Source organism: Chironomus tepperi, unplaced genomic scaffold, assembly GCF_022539635.2.
Source record: "Chironomus tepperi strain 1889 unplaced genomic scaffold, CSIRO-AGI_Ctep_v1 contig_89, whole genome shotgun sequence".
Taxonomy (NCBI): domain Eukaryota; kingdom Metazoa; phylum Arthropoda; class Insecta; order Diptera; family Chironomidae; genus Chironomus; species Chironomus tepperi.
In genome coordinates, this window is record NW_027226211.1 from 1630623 (window position 1) to 1653959 (window position 23337).

The following is a 23337-nucleotide window of genomic DNA, read 5'->3' on the forward strand; positions in this document are numbered from 1 at the left end:
TAAAATTCTATGTTTTTATATTTACTACCCCTAGTGTAATGACGTACTGGATTTATATGATTCATGTTAATGATGAATGTTTACACGAATTTATATTTCAATTTTTTACAATTTTTAAATAATTTTAATAGATTTTAATTCATTTTTTCAATTTTTGCTGATTTTTTCTAAATTATTTAAAATTAAAATTCAAAAATCCTCCCTTAAATAGCCGAAAAAAGTCAAAAAATCTTTTTTGTTTACCACAATGTTTACAAAGACGGTGATGGATATGTATGATGAAAATGGATATGTCAGTGAAAAAGAAAAAAAAAAAAAATTTATGAGTGTGTACAGCAAGAAATTGTGAAAAGTTAAAAATGTAAAAAATTTAATTATGTTCAATAAAACGAAATTTCCAGGAAAGCCATCCAAACTAGTGAATAAGAAGCGTGTTAGTGTTTTATCATATGATAATAATTGTGACAAAAGAGTTAATGATCATTGTGAAATTGATTGTGAAAAAAATTTGGCTTCACCAAAACATGAACATGGCTACCAGGTAGGTAAAAATAGAGGGCGCTATTTTGCAGATTTGCGAATTTTTATGATTTTTAACGCATTATCTCGCAATTATACAAAAAATATCATAAATGTTATCAAGCATTATGTTGCCCTGTGTGCATTAATATGAAAATAATCAAAAGATTTACACTTAAATTCATAAAATTAACAAAAGAATTTAGCGTCCGAAGAGAATATATTGCTACGCAATTTTTTTTTTCCTTCTCCCTTTCGAATATTTACATATATGCACTATGCCAATCAATTCTGCTTCTCTCCTTGATAATTTTTTTTTTTTATTTCGCTTTTTTTTTGCATAACAAAAGACGGAAAGTGCAACAACAACAAAACAGTCAACGGAGGAGAGTGAAGAAAAATCAAAACCAGTTATGACAACTGAACAAACAGAAAATCAAGATTTAACATCAACAAAAGATATGGATAATACGGAAAAAATAAAAAACGATTTAAATTGTGATAAATTAGATAAAAAGACGAAAAATTTAAAAAAGCATGTGACCTTTCGACAAACGATTGAAACAAGTGATCAGTGCAAAGTGAAACGCGTTTATAATCCGAATTTTAACGGACCTATTGTTTCTATAATTAAGAAAGAGTCCCTTAAATATCCCATTCTAGTGTATAAAACAAATTGTATAGTAAGACCATCAAAGCTTACGGAAATTGTTAAGAAAAGTGATAATAATATTGATAAATTAAATTCACTCAAATTTGGGCGGGATCATCATGGTAATCATCAGTTGTCAACAAGTCCACAATCACAGCAAGGTGCTGATTGTGGCAAATCGTCAAATGTTATTGTGGCTAGTAAATTTAATTTACCCAAATTGAGTGTTAATTCATCAAGGGTTATTAAACCTAATAAACGATTCCTTTTTGACACGGGTGAGGATGCATCATTGAGTAAGAAGAAGGTCATTAAGCCAAGTCCATGGGGTGAAGGTGGTAATCCAGTGTCATCGTCCTCTCTACTCAAGGATAAAAAGAATTTCGGTAAGAATTTTCATCAAATTTTATGTAATTTAAGTTCTTACGTAAAACTTAAAATTCTATTCTAGGCTTTAATTTTGTTGATGAATTAGAACTAAAATCAACGAAACCAAAAGAGCCATCGAAACTCTCTCCATCAACATTAACAATACCTGCATTGTCAGCACTATCGACAGATAATAAACTTTCGAATAATCTATCAACATCAATTCTTAGAAAGCCTGTATTGCAGCTCTCTACAAATTTTAGTATATTTGGATCACAAGAGAGTGACTCAAATTTAATCAAAAGTCCATTTTCTCTTAAACTTCACTCACCTAATTCCACTTCTAATCTATCATCGACAATTTTTACAAAGTCACTTGTATGTGTTGTATGTAATTCAATAACAACTCGTAAGCAACCGAGAAAATATGGAGCTATATGTTGCGAACTTTGTAAGAAATTTATGTCAAAAATGATTGAACGTGTTAATAAACATACCGTACAAAATTGGCAATGTGATAAAGGAGATGGTGAGTATTTAAATTAAGTTCCCGAGTGGCACAATGCAAGATTTGGACTGTAAAAATAGATCGAAATCAGCAACCAGGACAACATTGTGTCTTACGACGTAGCGTTGCCGTCAGAGCAACATTTTGTCTTACGACGTAGCGTTGCCGTCAGGACAACATTGTGTCTTACGACGTAGCGTTGCCGTCAGAGCAACATTGTGTCTTACGACGTAGCGTTGCCGTCAGGACAACATTGTGTCTTACGACGTTGCGCTGCAGTCAGAACAACATTGTGTCTTACGACGTAGCGTTGCCGTCAGAGCAACGTTGTGTCTTACGACGTAGTGTTGTCGTCAGGGTTACATTGTGTCTTTCGACGTAGCGTTGCCGTCATGGAAACATTGTGTCTTACGACATAGCGTTGCCCTAGTGCATCTATTGTGCTGCTCGGAATCGACACCTCCATTCGATGCTATATTTATTATTTATATGACATTATTTTTAGGTTGTTGCACGATTGAACCAGTTCCAACAAAAACATTAAAAGCATCGAAAGTTGAATCAAATTTAAAAGCATTAAGTAAAGGACGATGTTATGCATGTTGGCTGAAAAAATGCTTAAATTCTTTCCAATTGCCATCACCATTAAAAGCACGCTTGACAAATGTATTACCGAAGAATATCATGGAGCCTTTAAAACCAGTGGTCTTATCAAATAACGATAACTCAAATATATTCTTAAATTCAATCAAATCATTCTCATCATTTAAATTATCATCAAATCCATTGGCTATTAATAATTTTACATTTGGTAGTAAGCCAGACATTAAATCAAATGTTGATAATGTCTTGAAAAATGCATTTGCTAGCGATAAGCCATTGCTGGTTGATATACCGAAAGAGACGACACCTGTAGCTGCAGTATTGTCTGCTAATAGTGAGACAAAGAAATCACCCAGATCACCGAAAGGATCTCCGAAAATATCTCAAAAAACAACAGAAACAGTAACAACAGCTCCAGTGCAGGAAGAACAGCAACCTTCACCATCAACATCAGCATCAATATTACAGAATCAAGTTCTTAATCCAGCAAATGTATCAGTATCAGATAGTCTAAGACAGAAGAGGTTGCTCTTGAAAGGTCCAAGAGTGAAGCATGTATGCAGATCAGCCTCACTTGTCCTTGGACTGCCAATTGCTGTGTTCCCAGGTGGTCCAGAATCTCAAGACGGTATTGAAAATCCCGAGGAACAAGCAATTCTCGAAGATCCAACATTGGATGAAAACTCAGAGAAAGAGAACCTTGCATTTGTTGTTGATCCTTTAAATGACGATAAAAGTAATACAAAAGATGATATTGAGATTGACAGTACAGATAGTAAAGTTGATACAAAGAATGAAATTGATGATAATAAGATTAATTTAAGATCTGATGCATCTATTGATGATATTCAATCAATTAAAAAGATTGATATTTTGGATATATGTAAACCAATAACAAGAAAACTTACACGACCGAATCTCTCATTATCACAAACGCAGAATTTCAATCGAATATCATCAAAATCAATTCCATCATCAAAGCGTTTATTGTTTAATCATCATAATATGAAGACAAGTAATTCACCGCCGATGATATCAATTGATTTTTGGGAGAATTATGATCCAGCCGAAGTTAGCCGTACTGGTTTTGGTTTAATACTCAGTGAAAAGACTCCAATTAAATCTGTATGCTTTTTGTGCGGAAGCTATGGTAAAGATCCACTAATATTTTGTGTCTGTTGCTGTGAACCTTATCACTTTTATTGCGTTGAAGACGAATTCAATGTGAGATTCAAGACAAATGACTTTTTGAATACATCATCAATGCTTGTTAATGAGACAACAGACAGTCTTAACATGACATCAGAATCAGTCGCATTAGTTGATCATAATGGCTATGATATGCCATTAAATAAGAAATTAAATTGGCTGTGTCCAAGATGTACAGTATGTTATACATGTAATATGTCAACAGGTGTAAAAGTAAAATGTTGGAAATGCGAAAAGAATTTTCATACAACATGTTTGGGTACAAGTAAACGATTATTATGTGCAGATCGTCCTTTAATATGTGCAACATGCTTAAAATGTAAATCATGTGGTACAACAAATGTTACAAAATTTATTGGAAATCTTGCAATGTGTAGTAATTGTTTTAGGCTACGACGTAAAGGAAATTATTGTCCATTGTGTCAAAAATGTTATGAAAATAATGATTATGATGTTAAAATGATGGAATGTGGTGATTGTAAGCGATGGGTTCATGCAAAATGTGAGGGTATAACGGATGAACAGTACAACTTACTTAGTGTTCTGCCCGAGCACATTGAGTTCATTTGTAAGAAATGTTGTCCGAATAATCCATCGTCAAACATATGGAGAGAATCTGTTGAGGCTGAATTTAAAACAAGTTTATTGAGTGTTATAAAGCTTTTAAGTAAAAGTCGGCATGCATGTGCTCTTCTGCGAATGAGTCCTCGTAAGAAGAATCCAAATTGCTTTTGTGGTGCATCAAAAGGAAATTTTCGCCGACACAGTAACAGCATTGAACCCACAAATTTTAACTTACTATTTGATGCTTTAAAAACGGACGATTGTGTTGAACCACCAATCGATAATCATGTACAATGTAATTGCTTTGGCAATAATGACAACAATAATATCCATAGTGATCCATTAAAACCCAGTATCAATTTAACTAAGCAAAACATTCACGATAATAAATATCATTCATTACAAGCTTTTAATTATGATATGAATAAAATTCTCAATGATGCTCAATCGGACGATCTTGTGATTGCATATAATGAGATAATAAGTGAAATATTTCCATGGTATCAAAATGAGACAAAAGCATGTACGGATGCACTTGAAGAAACAATGAATGATCATTCAAAAAGTGATTTACTTGATGATTTGATGCTTGAAACTGAGAATAGTGATTATTTTATCATGACAAACTTTAATGTACCGGAGAATTTAATTAAAAATGAAGTGGAAAATATGCAATCAATATTTTTCAATGAAAAGGATGCACGTTCGTGTATGTTATGTAAAAAAGAAGGTGAATGCTCATCGGATGAGGAAGGAAGACTGTTATATTGTGGCCATAATACATGGATACATACAAATTGTGCACTTTGGTCAGCTGAAGTGTATGAGGAAATTGATGGCTCACTACAAAATGTCCATAGTGCAATTTCACGTGGTCGTTTAATAAAATGCAGTAAATGTGGAATTAAAGGTGCAACAGTTGGTTGTAATTATAAAAATTGTGGTGAACAATATCATTTTCAATGTGCAAAATCAGTGTGCGATTTTAGAATAGATAAAAGTGTCTTTTGTCCACAACATATATCAAAGACTGATGATGATAAACAATCTGAAAAGAATTTTCAAGTTAATCGTTCGGTTTATGTTGAATTGGATCGAAGAAAAAAGAAAACTGTTGAGGCAACAAAAGTTCAATTTCTTATTGGATCTTTATGTGTTACAAAATTAGGACGAATTATTCCGATATTAAGTGATGCTGGTGATTATTTGATTCCAGTTGATTTTGAATGTACAAGATTATTTTGGTCATCAAAACAACCGTGGAATATTGTTGAATATAAGATTAAAGTATCAATACAAAGATCAAATTATCATTCATTAATAATGGATAAAGGAATAAATTTTACCGTTGATCATACGAAGAGTCTACAATCAATTCAGAAGAATTTAAAGCAGATTGCACTTTTCCATAATTCAATATCGAAAGATCAAGACACAATGATACAAGAGGAAACGCAAGATGAAGAGCCACAGAACTCAACAAATGACTTGTTGCCGCCAGAAATTAAAGCAGCTATTTTTGAGGACCTTCCTCATGATGTTTTTGATGGAATCTCAATGTTTGATATTTTCCCGAAAGATCCAAGTGATGTTAAAACTCCATTTTTCAATCATGTCTCGGATGAGGATGATGAAAATAGTAAAAGTAATCATATTAATGGTGATGGCGATGTTGACAGTGACCTTAATGGACTACTTAATTCAATCCAGTCAGAATTTTCCAGTGAATATTCGTTTGTTAAACGAGATGATCCAGAACCAAAAAAGCGTAAATTGAGTGCAACTGACAGTAATGATAGTAATAATAATCCGGGCATTAGAAATCAAGATCAAAAAGCTAGTTCAATGATATCGGTACAAAAGTATATAAATCAACAAAATGATTTAAGAAATATTAAAAGTAAGGATTTTATTGATAAAATTCCCCAACTTGATGGATTAAATGATGAGATTCTCATGCAATCTGATGGTCCAGTGGCATGTGAAAAATGTCGATGTACTTATAGAAATCGAACATCTTATGAACGACATTTGGCAACATGTGAAATTATTCAAAATACCAGTGAAAGTGATTCCGAAGCTCAAGATGGTAATCATGTCTACATAGCAAATGCTACATCACAACATCAAACTATAGCTGGATTAGGAGGAGGTAATGTAATTTCAATGATAAATCAACAACAAAATCAATCAATGGCAACATCAATACCGATTGTTATCAATAATCCTCTTACGACGCAAAATGGAATAATCCACAATGGAGTTCAAATACCCAACTTACAAAATTTGCAATTGGCATTATCAAATGACGGTAATCTTTGTCAGAATGTGATAGTTGATCAACAAGGACAACAAATTTATACGCAGCCATTGCAATTAGGACAATTTGGACAAACGGCAACCCTTATGCCTATCAGAAATTTCAATAATCAAGCTAATGTCATCAATAATGGTGGCATACAATACATAAATTCATCACAGCAACAACAACCCACACAGTATATCCAGCTAGCACATGGAAATGGTGGAAATACTCAACAAATCATGACAATTACATCACAAAATAGTTCTGATCAAGAACATAAATCACAAAAGAAGCCACTTTTACTTCCATCACCCGTTAAAGGAAAGTCCAAAACAGTCACAAATGCTCAAATTGTGAAGGCTAATTCAATCACGAACAAGAAAAAACTTGATGGAAAGTCACAGCAACAAATTTCTGTTATGAATTCGAAAAACGTTCAAATTGCAAACTTTCAATCGTCTCGTAGTAATGCATCGCAATCACAAACCACAATTGCACAACCGTCAGCTCAAAATATCATATTTCAACAACCAGCGCAACAAATGGCACCGCAAATTAGTCAATATCCGCTGATATTGAATCAAAATGGACAATTTGTTCAATATATATCAGCTGATAATACACAAAATAACGCACCGATACAATATATATCACAAATTGGATCAAATGGAAAGGAGATAAAGAATGGATCACAAAATTTCATAACGAGTGCTCAGCCAACATCAAATGTTGCAAATCAACAAATTTTCCAAAATTCATTTCAATTGCCTTCAAATAACACTGGTAATCTTGTATTAACACCCAATGGACTTTCAGTACTACCCGTCGTACAACAGTCACCAATTATGGGAACATTAATTCAACAACCGCAAGCATTACAATGTGTTAATGGAGTTGTTTCAGCTGAACAAATGATGCTTGGCTCGACGCCAACAGCTATTGAAATGGATCCATCATCTGGTTGTATGTATTTAACATCACAACCTGTTTATTATGGTTTAGAGACCATTGTACAAAATACAGTAATGAGTTCACAACAGTTTGTATCGACGGCAATGCAGGGTATTTGTCAAAATTCCAGTTTTAGTGCAACTACAACACAAGTTTTTCAAGCCAGTAAAATTGAACCAATTCAAATGGAAATACCAGCTGGATATGTATTATTAAATGCATCTGATGGTACAATACATCAGCCACAAATTATGGACTCATCATGGAATAGCATGGATGATAAAAAACAATCTCTCGACGTTGGTGCTGCATATGGTAATCAAAAATCTCAAAATATTATATTGAAACCTTCCAATCAAAAGACTAAAGTACAATCGAAAGTAAATAAAATTCAACCACAAATCGTGAGTAAAATTGTACCAACAACATCAACATCATCAATGAATGTTACATCAACAAATTCAACAACAACAACAACAACCGTTCTAAAAACAGTTAATACAGATAGTCCACCGAAAATACAACAACAACATCATCAACAACAATCTCAACAGAGTATACAACTCATAAATCACAATGCAACTATTGCTAAGAAGCAAAAAGCGACATACAGAACAATCGGTCCGAAGACACCTCAAGAAGAAATTGTAAAAATCTCAACATCGGCAGCGTTAATTAAGCCGAAATTAAAAGTACAAGCGAAACCTATACAACAAAATATTAGCAACAATTATCAGTCAGTGACTGTAAAGTCAAACACATCAGCTCACATACAATCTGAACCGCATGTTGTTATGGAAACAGAAATTATGGATAAGAACACAATAGATCAGCCATTTAGAACAGTACAGAATAACATCATAACTACAACAAATAACAATAATAATTTAAAAACTAAAATTGAGAATCCATCAACATCAACAGCACAAGCATCAGTTATAAATGTACCTACAAATGTTGTTAATCCACTACAAACTCAAAATAGCATATTCAATAATCTCAGCAGTAAAAATCAAAATTCATCTGTTAAACCGAATTTCCAAAATCGTCCAACAAATCGTGTCCTACCAATGCCAGCAAGTGTAACATCACTAAAAAGTGCAAGTAATATCACAAGTTCAACCAAAAGTGGCAATATTGTTAAAGGAAATAATCAAAATAAAAATTTATCATCTGGTAATATTGGAACTAATAATATGACATCAATACGTAATTCATCGCCTTCAATTGTTGATAATCATAGTGTTGTAAGTAGCAGCAACAACAACAATAACAGTAATATCATATTACAAAATGATAATGAAAATTATTGTGAGAAAATTAAATCAATTGCAATGGAATTGCAAAGTAGCAATAAGGCAGATGAGCTATTTGATGCATTAAGAAGATCAACGATTAATAATGTTATAACAATAACACCAGGTGATCAGCATATGGATAAAATGGATAAAAAAATGAAGATCTCAACACCACCACGTCCAAATATTGAATCATATCCAATTCCATCCACAAGTGCATCAAGTATTATTGATCAACAGAAATGTATAGTTACAAAAACTTCAAGTGTATGTTCCTTAACAAAAACAATTGATTCTGTGGCAACTGGTGCTAATTTGTTAGATGATGAGCCACAAATGTCAGTTACACCAATTGAGTTAATGCCACCGTCAATAACAATTATACCGATAGATCCAATCGATACAATAGAGCAAATTGATGTTCCTATGGAAAAGAGTCTACCGGAAGTGATTGAGGAGGAAGAAGAGGAAAAAGTAAATCTTGAGTCAATGTTTGAAGTACTTCCTGAATTGAAAGCACCAAAAGATGCTATGTCAACATCAGATGAGATCATCTCGACTGAAGATGATTCAGAAGAACTAAAAATCCATGAAAAGACTCCATTCCCAGCATACGATGAGGAAACTACATCCGACCGTCCAAGTACATCATCAGCATGTTCAACATATGCGACAAAAGCGTCACGTGAGAAAACGCCAACAAGTACAACCAACAGCAAGTCATCAGGTCCAAAACTACTGTTTGAGATCCAATCGCAGGATGGCTTTACATATAAATCCACATCCATATCTGAGATATGGGAGAAGTTATTTGAGACTGTTCAATTAGCACGAAAGGCTCATGGTCTTATGCCATTGCCGGAAGGAAGACTTAATGAAATGACAGGTGATCAAATGTTAGGATTAAAGACGAATGCACTTAAGTATTTACTGGAGCAATTGCCAGGTAAGATTAAAGGATATAAATAATCTGTGACTTTATTGACTAAATTTGAATTTCCTTCTAGGTGTCGAAAAATGCACAAAATACTCACCAAAATATCATCGTAGAAACTCATCAGCATCATCAACATCATCGGTATGTCCATAAACACTAAAGCTTAATCTTCAAGGTTTAATATTTATCTCTTCCTTTAGACATCATCATTCTCATCAATGAACGGTAATTGCTCTAGTATGAGTGGATTCTATGGTAGCAGTTCCTTTTCATCAAATGCATCAAATCTGTCTTCCAATTCGTCTGTATCACTAATGTCATTAAGTCAATACATTAATGATGCTGATGAAATATTATATGAAAATATTTATGGTTGTGCTAGATTTGAGCCTTTCAGTACAAGATCAGAATATGACATGTTTAGTTGGCTTGCATCGAGACATCGACTTCCGCCAATGCCAGTTCATTTACAGAGCAATAATGATGAAGTCATCTTGAGGTAAATAAGACCATAAAGTTTTTATTGATGGATATATTTTAATATTGTCAATTAATTATTTATTTAGACGCGGAACTGGAAGTAATCTTCCAATGGCTATGAAATATCGTACATTAAAAGAGACATATAAAAAGAATGTAGGCGTTTATCGATCTCATATTCATGGACGTGGTCTATTTTGTACAAGAGACATTGAAGCTGGTATGTTAAATATTTGATTATTATCTGACTAAGCTTAATACTCTATTATTCTATAGGTGAAATGGTAATTGAATATGCTGGAGAGTTAATAAGATCAACATTGACTGATAAGAGAGAACGGTATTACGATAGTAAAGGAATTGGTTGCTATATGTTTAAAATTGATGAAAATTTGGTTGTTGATGCAACAATGAGCGGAACAGCAGCAAGATTTATTAATCATTCATGTGATGTAAGGACAATTCAATCAATTTACCTTAGAAAATTTACTTAAAATTCTTAATTTTCTTTATAGCCAAACTGCTACTCAAAAGTTGTCGATATATTGGGACAAAAACACATAATAATATTTGCATTAAGACGCATCGTAACAGGAGAAGAACTAACATATGATTACAAGTTCGATATTGAGGATAATAAGATTCCTTGTTGTTGTGGCGCAAAACGCTGCAGAAAATATATGAATTAATTGTTTTCTTTTTATTAAGTGATGGCAGTGATATTCATTTAGACGATATGTGCATATTGATGGATATAACAAAAACAAAACTAATATTATTATTAATTGAGAATAATATGCATAGATACATCATGCGAATGAAGCATTAGATACATACATAAAACGAAAACAACACATTTGGTCAGACTGATATTATTCGATTTAATTATATTATTTTTATTTTCCATAATCTATAATCTATAATTTTTTTTTTTGTGTTTATCTAAGGAATGAAGAAGATACGCTTTTTTGAGTTGTACTCTGGTCAAATACTACAATTTAATGGGAAGTTGGTTTTGATGAGGATTGTGTTTTTAGGCTGTAGATAGGGATATAGTGTTGTTGTAGAGTATTATCCCTAAGAGACAATGAGTATGGTCAATATAAATGAGAATACTAATGAGTATAGTCACCTAAATGAGAGTATTCATGAGTATACTCACCTAAATGAGAGTATTCATGAGTATACTCACCTAAATGAGAGAATTAATGAGTATACTCACTTAAATGAGAGTATTCATGAGTATACTCACCTAAATGAGAGAATTCATGAGTATACTCACCTAAATGAGAGTATTCATGAGTAAACTCACCAAAATGAGAAAATTATTGAGTATACTCACCTAAATGAGAGGATTCATGAGTATACTCACCTAAATGAGAGTATTCATGAGTATACTCACCTAAATGAGAGAATTCATGAGTAAACTCACCTAAATGAGAGGATTCATGAGTATACTCACCAAAATGAGCGTATTCATGAGTAAACTCACCTAAATGAGAGTATTCTTGAGTATACTCACCTAAATGAGCGTCCTAATTAATATACTCGGTTTTATATCATCCTGCATTAGCTGCATGACTATAAAAGAGCATCTATGAACGCAGCCCGGCGTTATAGACCAAAACATTGCAAATCTATGGAAAGATTCAAACACAAACTCATCAAAACCAGCTTTTTGAGGAAGATTTTTCAACAGTTTTTAACAACAACTTTAAGGCTTTCCAAAAAACTTTTGAATAATCTTCCCAAAATTCTTTATCTTCTTTCTAAAATCAAAATAGTATTTTTCACTTTTCACACATATGATTGCTTATAAATCATCACCTCCTTCGTGTATTTTTTACTTACTCTTAAAAATTTATCATTATAATTAATTATGATTTTTTTGTGTTTAATAATTTTTTAAAATTAACTTTTAAGTTCCAAGTCGCTTTCTTATGTGTTTAGTTTGATAAGGCGTTTCTTTTTGCAAAGCATTGAGCAAAGCTCGCAGTAAACATTCTACTATTTAAACAAATGATAACATCCGTGTTACGCGCGGAAGTTTAAAAAACCTTTTCAGCATAAGCTTGATACATAATGAAAAAAAAACAAGTCACATGTTATATGTTTCCCTCTTAATTTATTTCTTAATTGTATCAAATTATTTACTTATTTACTTCAACAATTTTTATTTAAATTTAATTTCTTACTGATTAAAGAAATTGACTATTAATATATTTTTAGGGATTTTTTTTTGTTCTATATGATCAACACATCACATGTAGGAATGTCTGTAGTCAGGATGACTTGTTGGGAATTGAGAAGTATTTGATGGATTTTTAGGTTCATTTGTTGTGATTTTATTATGAATCATTTTTTTATAGTTTCGAGCTAGAAATACCAAAAATTGGGGTCAAAATTTTATTGTTTTTGGGATTGAAAAATTAATTAAATTTTATTTGAAAATAATTTTGAAAAAATTTAAAAGAAAAATTTTAAAACTTTTTACAAATTATTTATTCACCAAAATTTAAAATTTTCAAATTTCACCAAAATTTAAATTTTATTTAATTACATCAAAATTTAAATTTTTTGAATTTCACGAAAATTTAAAATTTCTTAAATTTTACCAAAATTTGAAATTTTTGAATTTAAATTTGATCAAAATTTGAACAAAATTTAAATTATTTAAATTTAAACAAAATTTAAAATTTTCAAATGTCACCAAAATACAAATTTCAAAAATTAATTTAAATTATTTAAACTTAAATATTTTCTAAATCTTTAGATTTGATAATTTTGATAAAAAAATTTAAATTAAATTTCTTAAATGCAAAAAATTATTTTTAACCGGACTTTATATATATTTTTAAAAATTAAATTGTAAAATTAATTTTTTGAAAATTTTATGTAAAAATTTAGTTTTTGATTCAAAAAAAGTTTTTAAAAATTTATTTATTGAAAATGTGATTTTTGAAATTATTTTATTTATATTTTGATTTTTTAAAACTAGATTTTGAAAAATATTTTTTGAAATTTTGATTTATAAAATTAATTTATTGATTTTTTGAATTTTAAAATTCATTTTTTAAAAATTTGTTTTCTAAAATCTCTTTTTTTCATTTTGAATATTCAAATTCATTTTAAATTTGATTTTAATAATTTTTTTTGAGTTTACAAACTTAAAAAAAAAGAATCAAAATTTCAGACTTTTTTAAATTACAAAATAACTATCACAATCTGGTCAAATCTATAAAACTTATTTTTTTTTTTTTCAAAGAAGTTTGAAAAAAGTGAAATTTTTGTAAAAACTTTTGAAATTTTTCATTTTAAAAACAAAAAAAAAATCTTTAAAACTTATCAAAAAATTTGTTGAAAATTTAAACCAAAAATAAATTCAAATACTTACCCACAAATCTCCTGACAACACAAACCTTTACATCACATAACAACTTTAGTTTTTAAACTAACGGCACGCTTAATGAAAAGCATCTAATAATTAATTTAATCAAGTACCTTTTTTGACTTTTTTTAAAATTTTTTTTTATATTTATTTATCACTTTTTATTATTATTCTTTATTGTTTTTTTTTGTGGATTTTTAAAAATTTTTTTTGGTGCGCACGTAAGAAACGAAATAAAAAAAAATGTTTTGCTATGAATGCTATGATATTAGAAGCAAAGGAATCTAATCTTAAGTTTACTATTAGAATGGAAAGATGAAGAAAAATAATAAAAAAAAATGAAAAAACTCTTGTCCTTTAGATCTTGCCATAATAAGTATATATATACATATTTTGTAAAAAATTGTGAAAAAAAATTGTTTTCGTTTTTATTTTTTTTTAAATTTAAAGAAAAAATTATGAAAAATTCACTTTTCGGAATCGTTTACATTATCATCAAATTATCATATAGTAATGACATTATTTTATCCAACTTTTTAAGGAAGAGAATAAAACAAAATAATAAAAAAAAATCTATAAAAAAGTATGAAAACTGATGATTAAAGCTTCTCTCTATATTACAACTTTTTTTGGAATTTAAATAATACAAAAAAAAACAGAATAAAAATGAATATTTCTAGTTAATTGATTTGATGATGACGAAACTTACACTTAAAAAAATTTAATAAAATGTAGATTATTGAATAAAAATACACAGATTTGTTTATTTTATTTTTTTCTATTCTTATCGGGGTGTATAGGACCTCTCTGTTGTTATTTTGCGTCTGTTTGAGTCAAAAATTGATGCTCTTGTCGTTGCTGTAAGATGAAAAGAAATTTATATTTGATTTTTTGATTCTCAATTTTTGAGTTTTTTGAGTTTTCTTAAAAATATGGCGTTAAGTCATGAATCACAGTTGATTTATACGATTAGTTAAGAATGAAAGGAGGCGGCAAAAGTGCCTTGATAGCTCAGTTAGCAAGGTACGGGTCACGAAAAGATTTGTTTTAGATTTAAACTCCTGGGTTCAAATCCTTAAATCCTACTAACGACTCAGCATCAGCCAAGGGATTTTTCAGAAGTTTTAGTACTATAGCTTCTTGAGTGTAGGTTTTTAAGATGGAAATCAAGAACTAGATGACATAAATCGTGAGAAATGTAAGAACGGATCATGAATGGTGTAGTTAGAATGAGAAAGATACAAGGGCTATAAATTCACCATAGAGGTCTTCCTGAGTCTACTAAAATACGTTAGAACTAGTCATCAACTGGACAGTAACTTGCCCTGAAGTAGTTATTCTCAACTCGGGCTTTTACTGGAACGAACTTGAACTTTAGAGCCAACAAGAAACATTGGTCCTTAGATCTAAAATTGGATTTTAATAGACTGCTACACTCATAACAGCTTTGAGTAGATAATGCGCTGTATACTTCAGCTTATATGTACATAACATAAATTTAAAATTTATTGTCAAGAATAAAATCTCCAACTGGACGAAAATACATTTTAGCTAGAAAAAGGCATGCTAATTTCTAGTTAATGACTAGTTCTAATGTTTTTTTTTTTTCAGGTTCATTGTATCTAAAATATCAAGAATCATTGTCGCTTGATTTCAGATAAATAAGTTAAATATGTGTTAACAAATGGATGAGCTATCAAGCTCCACAGATCTAATTTTTTGTGATTTATGGAAAAAATTACAATCAAATCCACGTTTCCGAATATTCTGCTTGAAAAAGTTATCATTCTTTCAAACAGGATTGAGCCAGACTGTTTGGTTAAATTTAAACTATTTGGGCTCGACAACTTTATCATCATCATATAATCACCACCAAAAATAAAAATCCGAACATGCTCGAATATCGGCATATGGTGAAACAAACCGGTCAGAACTGACGTAAATGTTTAAATCTTGTTCTGTGAATTTCCATGCATTTTTAGTATATTTGTTTATGTCACAGAACTATGTGAAACATGCTTTTTAACTTTAGATCTGTGTGCTATGACGCTTTGTGTGCGATATGACGCAGGAGAGATGAGTAAATTCGTGATTTTGGACAGGATTTGGATTGATCGCTCATGAAGATCTTCTAAGGCGCTGTCATGATGACGGCAAAGCTTCAAAATGACGTACAGATGCCCTGTCGACGTCATGGTCAGTAACAGAGTCAGATTGTAATAACTTAGGCTCCAAGTCGGAGCATAGTTTCAGTAAATAAGTAAGTAAGTACCCTGCCGACGTCATGCAAGCTACTTTAGGTTTAATTGTCATTTGGTCTTTAGTCAATGAATGCTATGAGCTGCATTTCTCATCTGATTCAATAAGCAGCGATTAAGTATCAAATCATGAAACTGCCGAGTCACTTCAACTCTCGAATGGACAAAAATATGTCGGAACTAGTCATCAACTTGCCATCAACTAGTTATAACGTCTTTTTGTCTACTCAAAACTCATTTGTGATCCAAAATTAGAACAAAAATCAACAATATAAATCATATTAATACTTACTGGTCGCATCCTCATCATAAGATAATGTTGGCGGGAAAATAAGCTCAACTATTTTATTAGGCATGTTTGGAATGATGATTTTATCCTCGTCAGGTTTATTGTAGTGCTCAATATACACTCCTTGCTTATATACTGGTAATTGATCTCGATTTATTCCTGCTTTCTCATTTACGGAAGTTGGTGACGTTTCTTCTTGATTAAATTTCTTTTTATCATCTCCAAAATTATCATATGCTGGCCTTTGATCTGTATTGGAATTAAAATAATAAATATTAGTATATAATTAGATGGGATTCCCCCAATTCTTATTAAGAATCTTGTTTAATTTTCTGATTAGACTTGATTCTTTTTAGAATCTTTAATTGACATAAAAGACATAATTAAGATGTTAGGAGCCGCTGTTGGGTTTTTTAGTCATTAAATTATTAATTTTATTCAATCTTTTGACATTCTGATGATTTTCTCACGTAGAATTTGCGAATTTAATTGACAAAAAATGACACAAATTGAGTCATAATTTAACAAATCTCTAATTAAGCACGCAGTCGTTCTTAATTCCAGAATCTTACTGTTAATTGAGGTTAAAAGAAAATTTCATTGAAATGCCTGTCCGAACAGCAAAAATCGGTTAACTGATTCAAAATTCTGACATCTCTGACATGGAGCAGAATTCAAATTGAATTCAGCATCAAGTCAAAGTCAAGTCTGATTCTATAATCAATTAGTCTGGGCCGGATGTCTAATTGATTAACTGATTTGTGATATTCCAGAGCCTGTTCTTAAAAGAGAAAGGATACTGGTTTTCTCTGTTTTTCTTCCAATGACGTAAGTAACATTTAGGTCAGCATCATTTAATGCAAGACGTTAACTCTTAAATTATCTTCATCTGATGCTAAGACAGAATTTTATGACGCATACTGAAATTTTCCTCATAGTGCCGTTCGGGTTAGACTCTAGTATTATGGTTAGAATCTATAACTAAGCATAGATTTTGAGGAGTCAATTTCTAGGACAGATTTCTAGTATCCAGCTACAATTTAAAGCTCTATAAGACTCTTTGAACAGCAATTTCGTGTAGACATGACTATTTATATGACGACTTGCTCTAAGAGACAATGAGTATGCTGGCAAGCATACTCTACTTTTAAGAGAATGGTTTGTATATCTACTTATAATAATGACTAAAATTATTTTTACCTGGTTTTTGTGTATTTTCCCCAGATGACGTCATACTAGTGCGATCAAATTTTGATCTGTAAGTTGATGTCTCAATTTCTTCACTTTCGAACTTAATTACTTGATTTTTGTCCACATAAGGAATTTGTTGATTTTGATTGACATTCGGGCTCTGCTGATTCTGGTATACATTTGGACTTTGTTGGTTCTGGTTTAAATTCGAACTTTGTTGGTTCTGATACACACTTGGACTTTGTTGATTCTTATTTACAATAGAAACTTGTTGATTTTGGATTGGTGTTTGATATGGATATGGTGGTGGTGTTTGTTGGTTTTGAGGTCTTGCGATCATTTGTTGTGGCTCACTATTTTGCTTATTATTAAAATAGCTATCTGCATTAAATGTTGAAGCTTGATTTACAGCAGGTTGATTATCAGTAGCACCAAATCGTTGACTTGCTTTATCTGAAGTTGGATATGGATTATGTTGTGGTTGATTAATGTGACCAAATGATGATGATGAAGATGATTGAACTTTAAAAAATGCAACATATGTCTGACTTAATACTGTACAAAAAATGCAGGAAAATGACGTGAATAAATGTGCCTTAAATGCGTAATTAATTGTGCCTACCTCGTCCAATATTCGTAAATTCACCAAAATGAAATAATAAAGCTAGAATAAGAAATTTACGCAACATCTTATTATCAATTGAGCAATACTCTTAAATAAATATACACAAAATAATTCTTATAAGCTCTTCACTTGACAATTGACTCCAAACGAATGAAGAGACACTTTATATATTTTCTGAAAATAATGAACAGAAACTGGTTGTGAGAATTGGCGTCAATATGAATATAAACATGATTTGACCACATGGAAAGAATGGAATTAGTATTGATATGAGAATATTTGTCAATACATGAAGACTAATTTATGTAAATTTTTTGAGCATAATGCTCATCTATTTCTGGAGAGACTTAATAGAATCTAACTCAAAATTGAGAGGATCACCAGAGAGACGATTGAGAATGTTTTGATTTTTAAGGGATATTCCGTATAAATAAAGATTATACAATATGCAATCAAGTTATCAAGCTCTACATTTCTTCTTGTTTACCAGTGTTTACATGTATTGAAGAGTAAACATTCTCAAATCTTTGTGGACGATATGAGTTTTTATGACTTTATTATGTCTTTTGAATAAGTATCAGGTACTTAACTGAAATTTTAATCAGGATCGTGCCTTAACAGGTAAAGAAAGACCATTACGGTACCTAAAAGCGGTCATCTTTTAAATAGCGAAACAGGCGTAGTGTTTAGAGAGTCGACTAATCGACCATACCGACCTGGGTTTAATTTGCCGGTTCAATTAAAGGGAAAACCTAGTAATTCCGGCAGCGAAAAAGCGGCAATGGTCAAGTGGTTAGAGCGTTGGACTACGGTTCTAACGACCCGGGTTTAATCCCAGTGAAAATCTAGTTGAATTCGGGTGCTTTTTCGTTGTTCTAGCAGTACATATGAATATTTGCATCATGCTGGAAAATACGATGTGCTGGAATTTTTCTTCAACGTAAACATTAGTTTTAAGAAATATGATTAAGACCTGCTAATTTTGTGAATGAATCAGTATAAGTTATTCATGATAATTGATTTTAATTCTAATTTTTGTGTATCATATCTTCGAAGATATAAAAGATTTAAATGCTAGGCACAAAAAGATCAACGTTCTTCTTTTGGATATTATGCTGTATTTCTATGAGATGGTCGGCTTTATTAAAGAAACCAACAATTTATACAATTTTCCCCTTTTTTGTTTACTATAATTTCCCATATTTACATAACTTCATAATAAGTATTTTCCTTTATTAGTTGCGTTATTTTATTGGAAAAACCAGAAAATTCCGCATTAGTCATTGAGATTGATGAACTTTCTACTAAGTAGATCAATATTATTTTTAACCAACATTTGAAAAATTGATGTAAAATTGTTTGAAAGGATGTAATTGCCCAGATTGACGAAAATACATTAGAACGAGATCCTGGGGAGAGAAGTTGTTTGAGGACCCTAGCTAGGATGTGGTTCACTTATTAAGGAACACAAAATGTCAACCCCCTCTATGTCATATTGACCCCATCCATGGATTTCAAATCTCGACAATCTCTACTAGCAACCTCCTCCCTCAGCTACCCCCTTCTACCACTTTAAGAGACTTTCAGAACAAAACCAATTCAATTGAAGCTTACTATTGATTAGTAACTAGGCTATTAATGCAATTAGGTGGCATGGATAGTTTGAAAAGAGGCTTAATTATTTTCGGAGATTTTCAGCAATACTTACTTACTTCGCTGGTCGTACAGATCAGTTTGGATCCATGACCTACCACAGGAGTCGCGTGTAGATCTGCCTGGCTCTATCGCTGACTTTCACTCGCCAATATCCGATACTAAGTGCAATACTATCTCTATCGACAGTTTCCTTTTAAGATTTCTACGGACGTCCACGAGCTCTTTTACCCATTTTCAGCTACATACACTATAAATTCACAACTTCACAAAACAAACAATAATTTCCCAAACAATCATAAATAATACGTGTATGTAAACAAGAAACGGAAAGTTCAATGGCAAAATGATAACATGCTTAATGAACTTTTTCAAGGTTTACTATCAACAATCATGCAACATAAAGAGAAGATGCAAATCTAGAAAAGAAGTGTTAAATTGCGAACATTGTGGAAGTTTGTATGTCTTGTTTACATTTGATTGGAAAATTACTATTTGATGCTAACAAGTTCCAAGAATGCATGAAACTTAATATCCTTTTGTGGGAAACATTAATGATCAGATAGGGGCAATTACAAAATGTCCAGCAGTTCTTGAGTCTTAAATTCAAATTTGAGCATCAATCAAATCTATTTTTATACAACTTAAGTTAATCTATGCTCAAACTTTTTGCTACACACACTAAAATTGTGTCACACATGCTTTGTTTTTGTTGCTTCCCATAGGTCATTAATTCTAACTGTCATGACATTGTAGCGTAAGATTCTTGTTTACAAAATTCATAAATACAATAAATTCAGAGGTCAATAATTTTTGAGAGAGAAAATTTCATTCATCAATAAGGCTGTATGTAAACACGTGCATGTGTTTTGGGGATATAGGGGTTTGTGGTAGGTTTTTGGAGATACCGGTGTGTAGTTTGAAGAATTTGGAAAATCTGGGGAAAATCATTGTTGATCTAACAATTGATCTGTAAAAACAGCAAACTAAGTAAGCATACTTTTGAATAATGAATCCCGACCAAGATTCGAACCCTCATACTAAATACAATTTCTGATCACATGTTCCTAACACTGAACTATCGGGGGCTGCTATGACAAAGTATTTACTTGCAAGAATCATGCTCCAACTTGGAGTCAAGGTTATTACAAAAGGATCTGACTCTATGGCTGGCCCCATCGCAAATTCTATGTTTTGACATCTAATTGACATTCCCGCCTTACATCATTTTGCTCATATGACAAGTGGCATATGTATCCCATGCTGCAACATTTCCGAAAATATACCGACGATAGGCCATTACAGGACTAACTACACCATGGCTATTTTTCCACTGCAACATTACAGTAATCCTTTTTGAAGTTTGTGCTGGATCTAATACAGCATTAAGAGCTTTGCAAAGAGCATTGAATAGATAAAGAAGGTTTAGGAAGAAGGTAGGAACAAACGACCTCGAGTAGGGTTTGAGTCCCAACTCGGGCTATGTTGTGGAAAAGTGTCTTTTTAATTCTAGAAACTTCCGAACAGTTTTTACAGAAAATTGGCAATTATAGTCAGCAATCTATGACAAGGCACTTACCTCACGTAAATTTAGCAAGCTTACAACACAATGCAAAATTTCTGAGCCTTTTTTCTTCCACAAACTTCCCGATCAACCTCGAATCCCGCAGAACAATTCTAGAAACCCCCAAAATCCAGCTATTCCTTTCAACTTCTAATTGATGTCTTTATACTTTCTTCTTTATCTTAATGCTTTTTCAAATGGCTAATGTATTCATACACGCGCTTCATTAAATATCTTTTTTTACATTTTGTTGTACCATTCCTTTATGCTCCAGACTAAATAAAAAGGAAACAAAATAATGAAAAGCTTTCAGTTAAGTGCTTTCATTCGAAGGTGAAACATCATGTTGTGGATAATATTTGTGTTATTCTTTGTGCATCCATCGATGCAGCGTCGTCAAACATTTAAGTGCAACGATTATGTTACGGAGACAACAAGCTATCATCGTTCTGGAATTGCCTTTCGTCACGGACCTCATTATGTCTGCTATTTATCGAATGTCATCCAAATGTCCAGTGTCATTCAAATTGTACACGACATAACATCACACTCTTATGTTGATGGCAAGAATGGAATAATTGAGCCAAGAGAAGTCGGTGCCATTGTTGTTAAAAATTCAAATTTGATAATTATTCCATCGCAGCTGTTCCATTCGTTTAAAAGTTTATTGGTCTTTCGGGCGTCGGATGTAAATTTGAGGCAAATATCTCGTGATGACTTTAAAGATGCTGAGCATGTAACAATTCTGCATTTAGACAGGAATCAAATTACAGACCTAGAAGATGGACTGTTCACACATTTGAAGAAGCTACAGCGACTTGACTTGTCAAGGAATCAAATCGGTGCCATAAATGAAGAGACATTCAGAGGATGCAGCAGTGACTTGTATGAAGTTGATTTATCATACAATAGACTTACTGAACTGGATTTCAGCACATTAATTCCATTAGCACACACAAAGAAATTGTCAGTGGAACTAAACTTAAATAACAATGAAATTAAGGAAGTTCGTGAAAGTCATAGCGTGTCGCATTTAACATTTGAGGCACTGCTTCTTAAAAATAATTTAATTGAGTGCTTCACATGTCCGGACATGAAAATTGGTGAATTACATCTGGAAAGTAATCGTCTTCAAGTCATTTCGTTTGATAATTGCTCGGTTGAGTATCTTGTCGCATCACATAATCATCTTCGATGGCTGCACATCCACAATGACCTGAAAGGTTTGGTCGCGTCGCAAAATGACATCAGAAGCTTCGTGATCAGCGGTGAAAATTCTGAAATTTTCCATTTTGACTTGAGTGAGAATGAGAATATTGGACATGTGTTTCCGACGCTTAAAACATTAGGGGAACTGCAGTTCCTGAACATGTCTTATTCCTACATTGGAGTCTTACAGGAAGACACATTCTCAAATATGAAAGACTTGAAGTATTTGTTCCTTAAAGGCTGCGGCATTGAGATCATTCCATTTGAAATATTCGGCAACAGCAAGCATTTAATCACATTGGACATATCCGATAATCAACTTGAAAGTGTTGACTTGCACATGTTCACTGGACTTGATCGATTGAGACTTCTCGACTTATCAGGCAATAAATTAAGAAAACTTGATGGATTTGAGAGAATCAGACTGATTATGCCGGAATTGAGAGAAATAAATATTTCCAATAATCAATTTGAATGTCATGACTTATCAGTCATTATGAAGACATTTGAGGCTATTGGAGTTAATGTTATTAAGAGTCATGATGGGCCAGAAGCTAAGAAGAATGTGAATGGAGTTACTTGCTATTGAGAAGGTTGACAATGGTGGATCTAGAAGCTTCTGGGTTTTTTGAGAATTTTTTGGAATTTTGTAGATTTTAAGCTATTTTAATGATTCATATTATTCATCCTTACTTCCATTTGAATTGAAACTACATAATGTAACTAAAATGAGCACGAGAGCTTGTCGCTGTGGTGAAATATGAA

The 23337-nt window shown here is 32.0% G+C and overlaps 3 protein-coding genes across 4 annotated transcripts; 2 read left to right on the top strand and 1 right to left on the bottom strand.

Moving 5' to 3' along the window:
* The first annotated feature begins 339 nt into the window (after positions 1 to 339).
* Positions 340 to 12854, top strand: trx (histone lysine N-methyltransferase trithorax). The gene is made up of 9 exons (XM_070635428.1): positions 340 to 541; positions 870 to 1557; positions 1623 to 2069; positions 2554 to 9924; positions 9986 to 10056; positions 10116 to 10414; positions 10482 to 10615; positions 10672 to 10847; positions 10911 to 12854. The coding sequence occupies exons 1-9, from the start codon at positions 377 to 379 to the stop codon at positions 11082 to 11084; spliced, it is 9525 nt and encodes a 3174-aa protein (XP_070491529.1). The 5' UTR covers positions 340 to 376; the 3' UTR covers positions 11085 to 12854.
* A 1354-nt stretch (positions 12855 to 14208) lies between these two features.
* LOC139086873 (uncharacterized protein DDB_G0290301-like) lies at positions 14209 to 18282 on the bottom strand. Of its 2 annotated transcripts, none has more exons than XM_070635491.1 (4): positions 18144 to 18282; positions 17531 to 17974; positions 16334 to 16579; positions 14209 to 14641 (listed from the first exon to the last, which is right to left on the bottom strand). In XM_070635491.1, the coding sequence occupies exons 1-4, from the start codon at positions 18208 to 18210 to the stop codon at positions 14568 to 14570; spliced, it is 831 nt and encodes a 276-aa protein (XP_070491592.1). In that variant the 5' UTR covers positions 18211 to 18282; the 3' UTR covers positions 14209 to 14567. The 2 variants fall into 2 exon arrangements, with proteins under 2 accessions (XP_070491592.1, XP_070491591.1); XM_070635490.1 differs by having other exon boundaries at positions 17531 to 18076.
* A 3424-nt stretch (positions 18283 to 21706) lies between these two features.
* Positions 21707 to 23161, top strand: LOC139086799 (insulin-like growth factor-binding protein complex acid labile subunit). Its single transcript, XM_070635396.1, has one exon. The coding sequence runs from the start codon at positions 21707 to 21709 to the stop codon at positions 23159 to 23161; it is 1455 nt and encodes a 484-aa protein (XP_070491497.1).
* Positions 23162 to 23337: the final 176 nt, after the last annotated feature.

What these genes read in the sequence shown, in the direction of transcription:
- LOC139086799 (XM_070635396.1), top strand. Translation starts at nt 21,707, where the DNA reads ATGTTGTGGATAATATTTGTGTTATTCTTTGTGCATCCATCGATGCAG.
- LOC139086873 (XM_070635490.1), bottom strand. Translation starts at nt 18,210, where the DNA reads ATGTTGCGTAAATTTCTTATTCTAGCTTTATTATTTCATTTTGGTGAA. An exon ending in GGAAAATACACAAAAACCAG is followed by an intron (nt 16,580 to 17,530) that starts GTAAAAATAATT and finishes ATTCCAATACAG; the next exon opens with ATCAAAGGCCAGCATATGAT. An exon ending in TTATGATGAGGATGCGACCA is followed by an intron (nt 14,642 to 16,333) that starts GTAAGTATTAAT and finishes TTCATCTTACAG; the next exon opens with CAACGACAAGAGCATCAATT.
- trx (XM_070635428.1), top strand. Translation starts at nt 377, where the DNA reads ATGTTCAATAAAACGAAATTTCCAGGAAAGCCATCCAAACTAGTGAAT. An exon ending in AATGATGAAGTCATCTTGAG is followed by an intron (nt 10,415 to 10,481) that starts GTAAATAAGACC and finishes TTATTTATTTAG; the next exon opens with ACGCGGAACTGGAAGTAATC. An exon ending in TTATTAATCATTCATGTGAT is followed by an intron (nt 10,848 to 10,910) that starts GTAAGGACAATT and finishes TTTTCTTTATAG; the next exon opens with CCAAACTGCTACTCAAAAGT.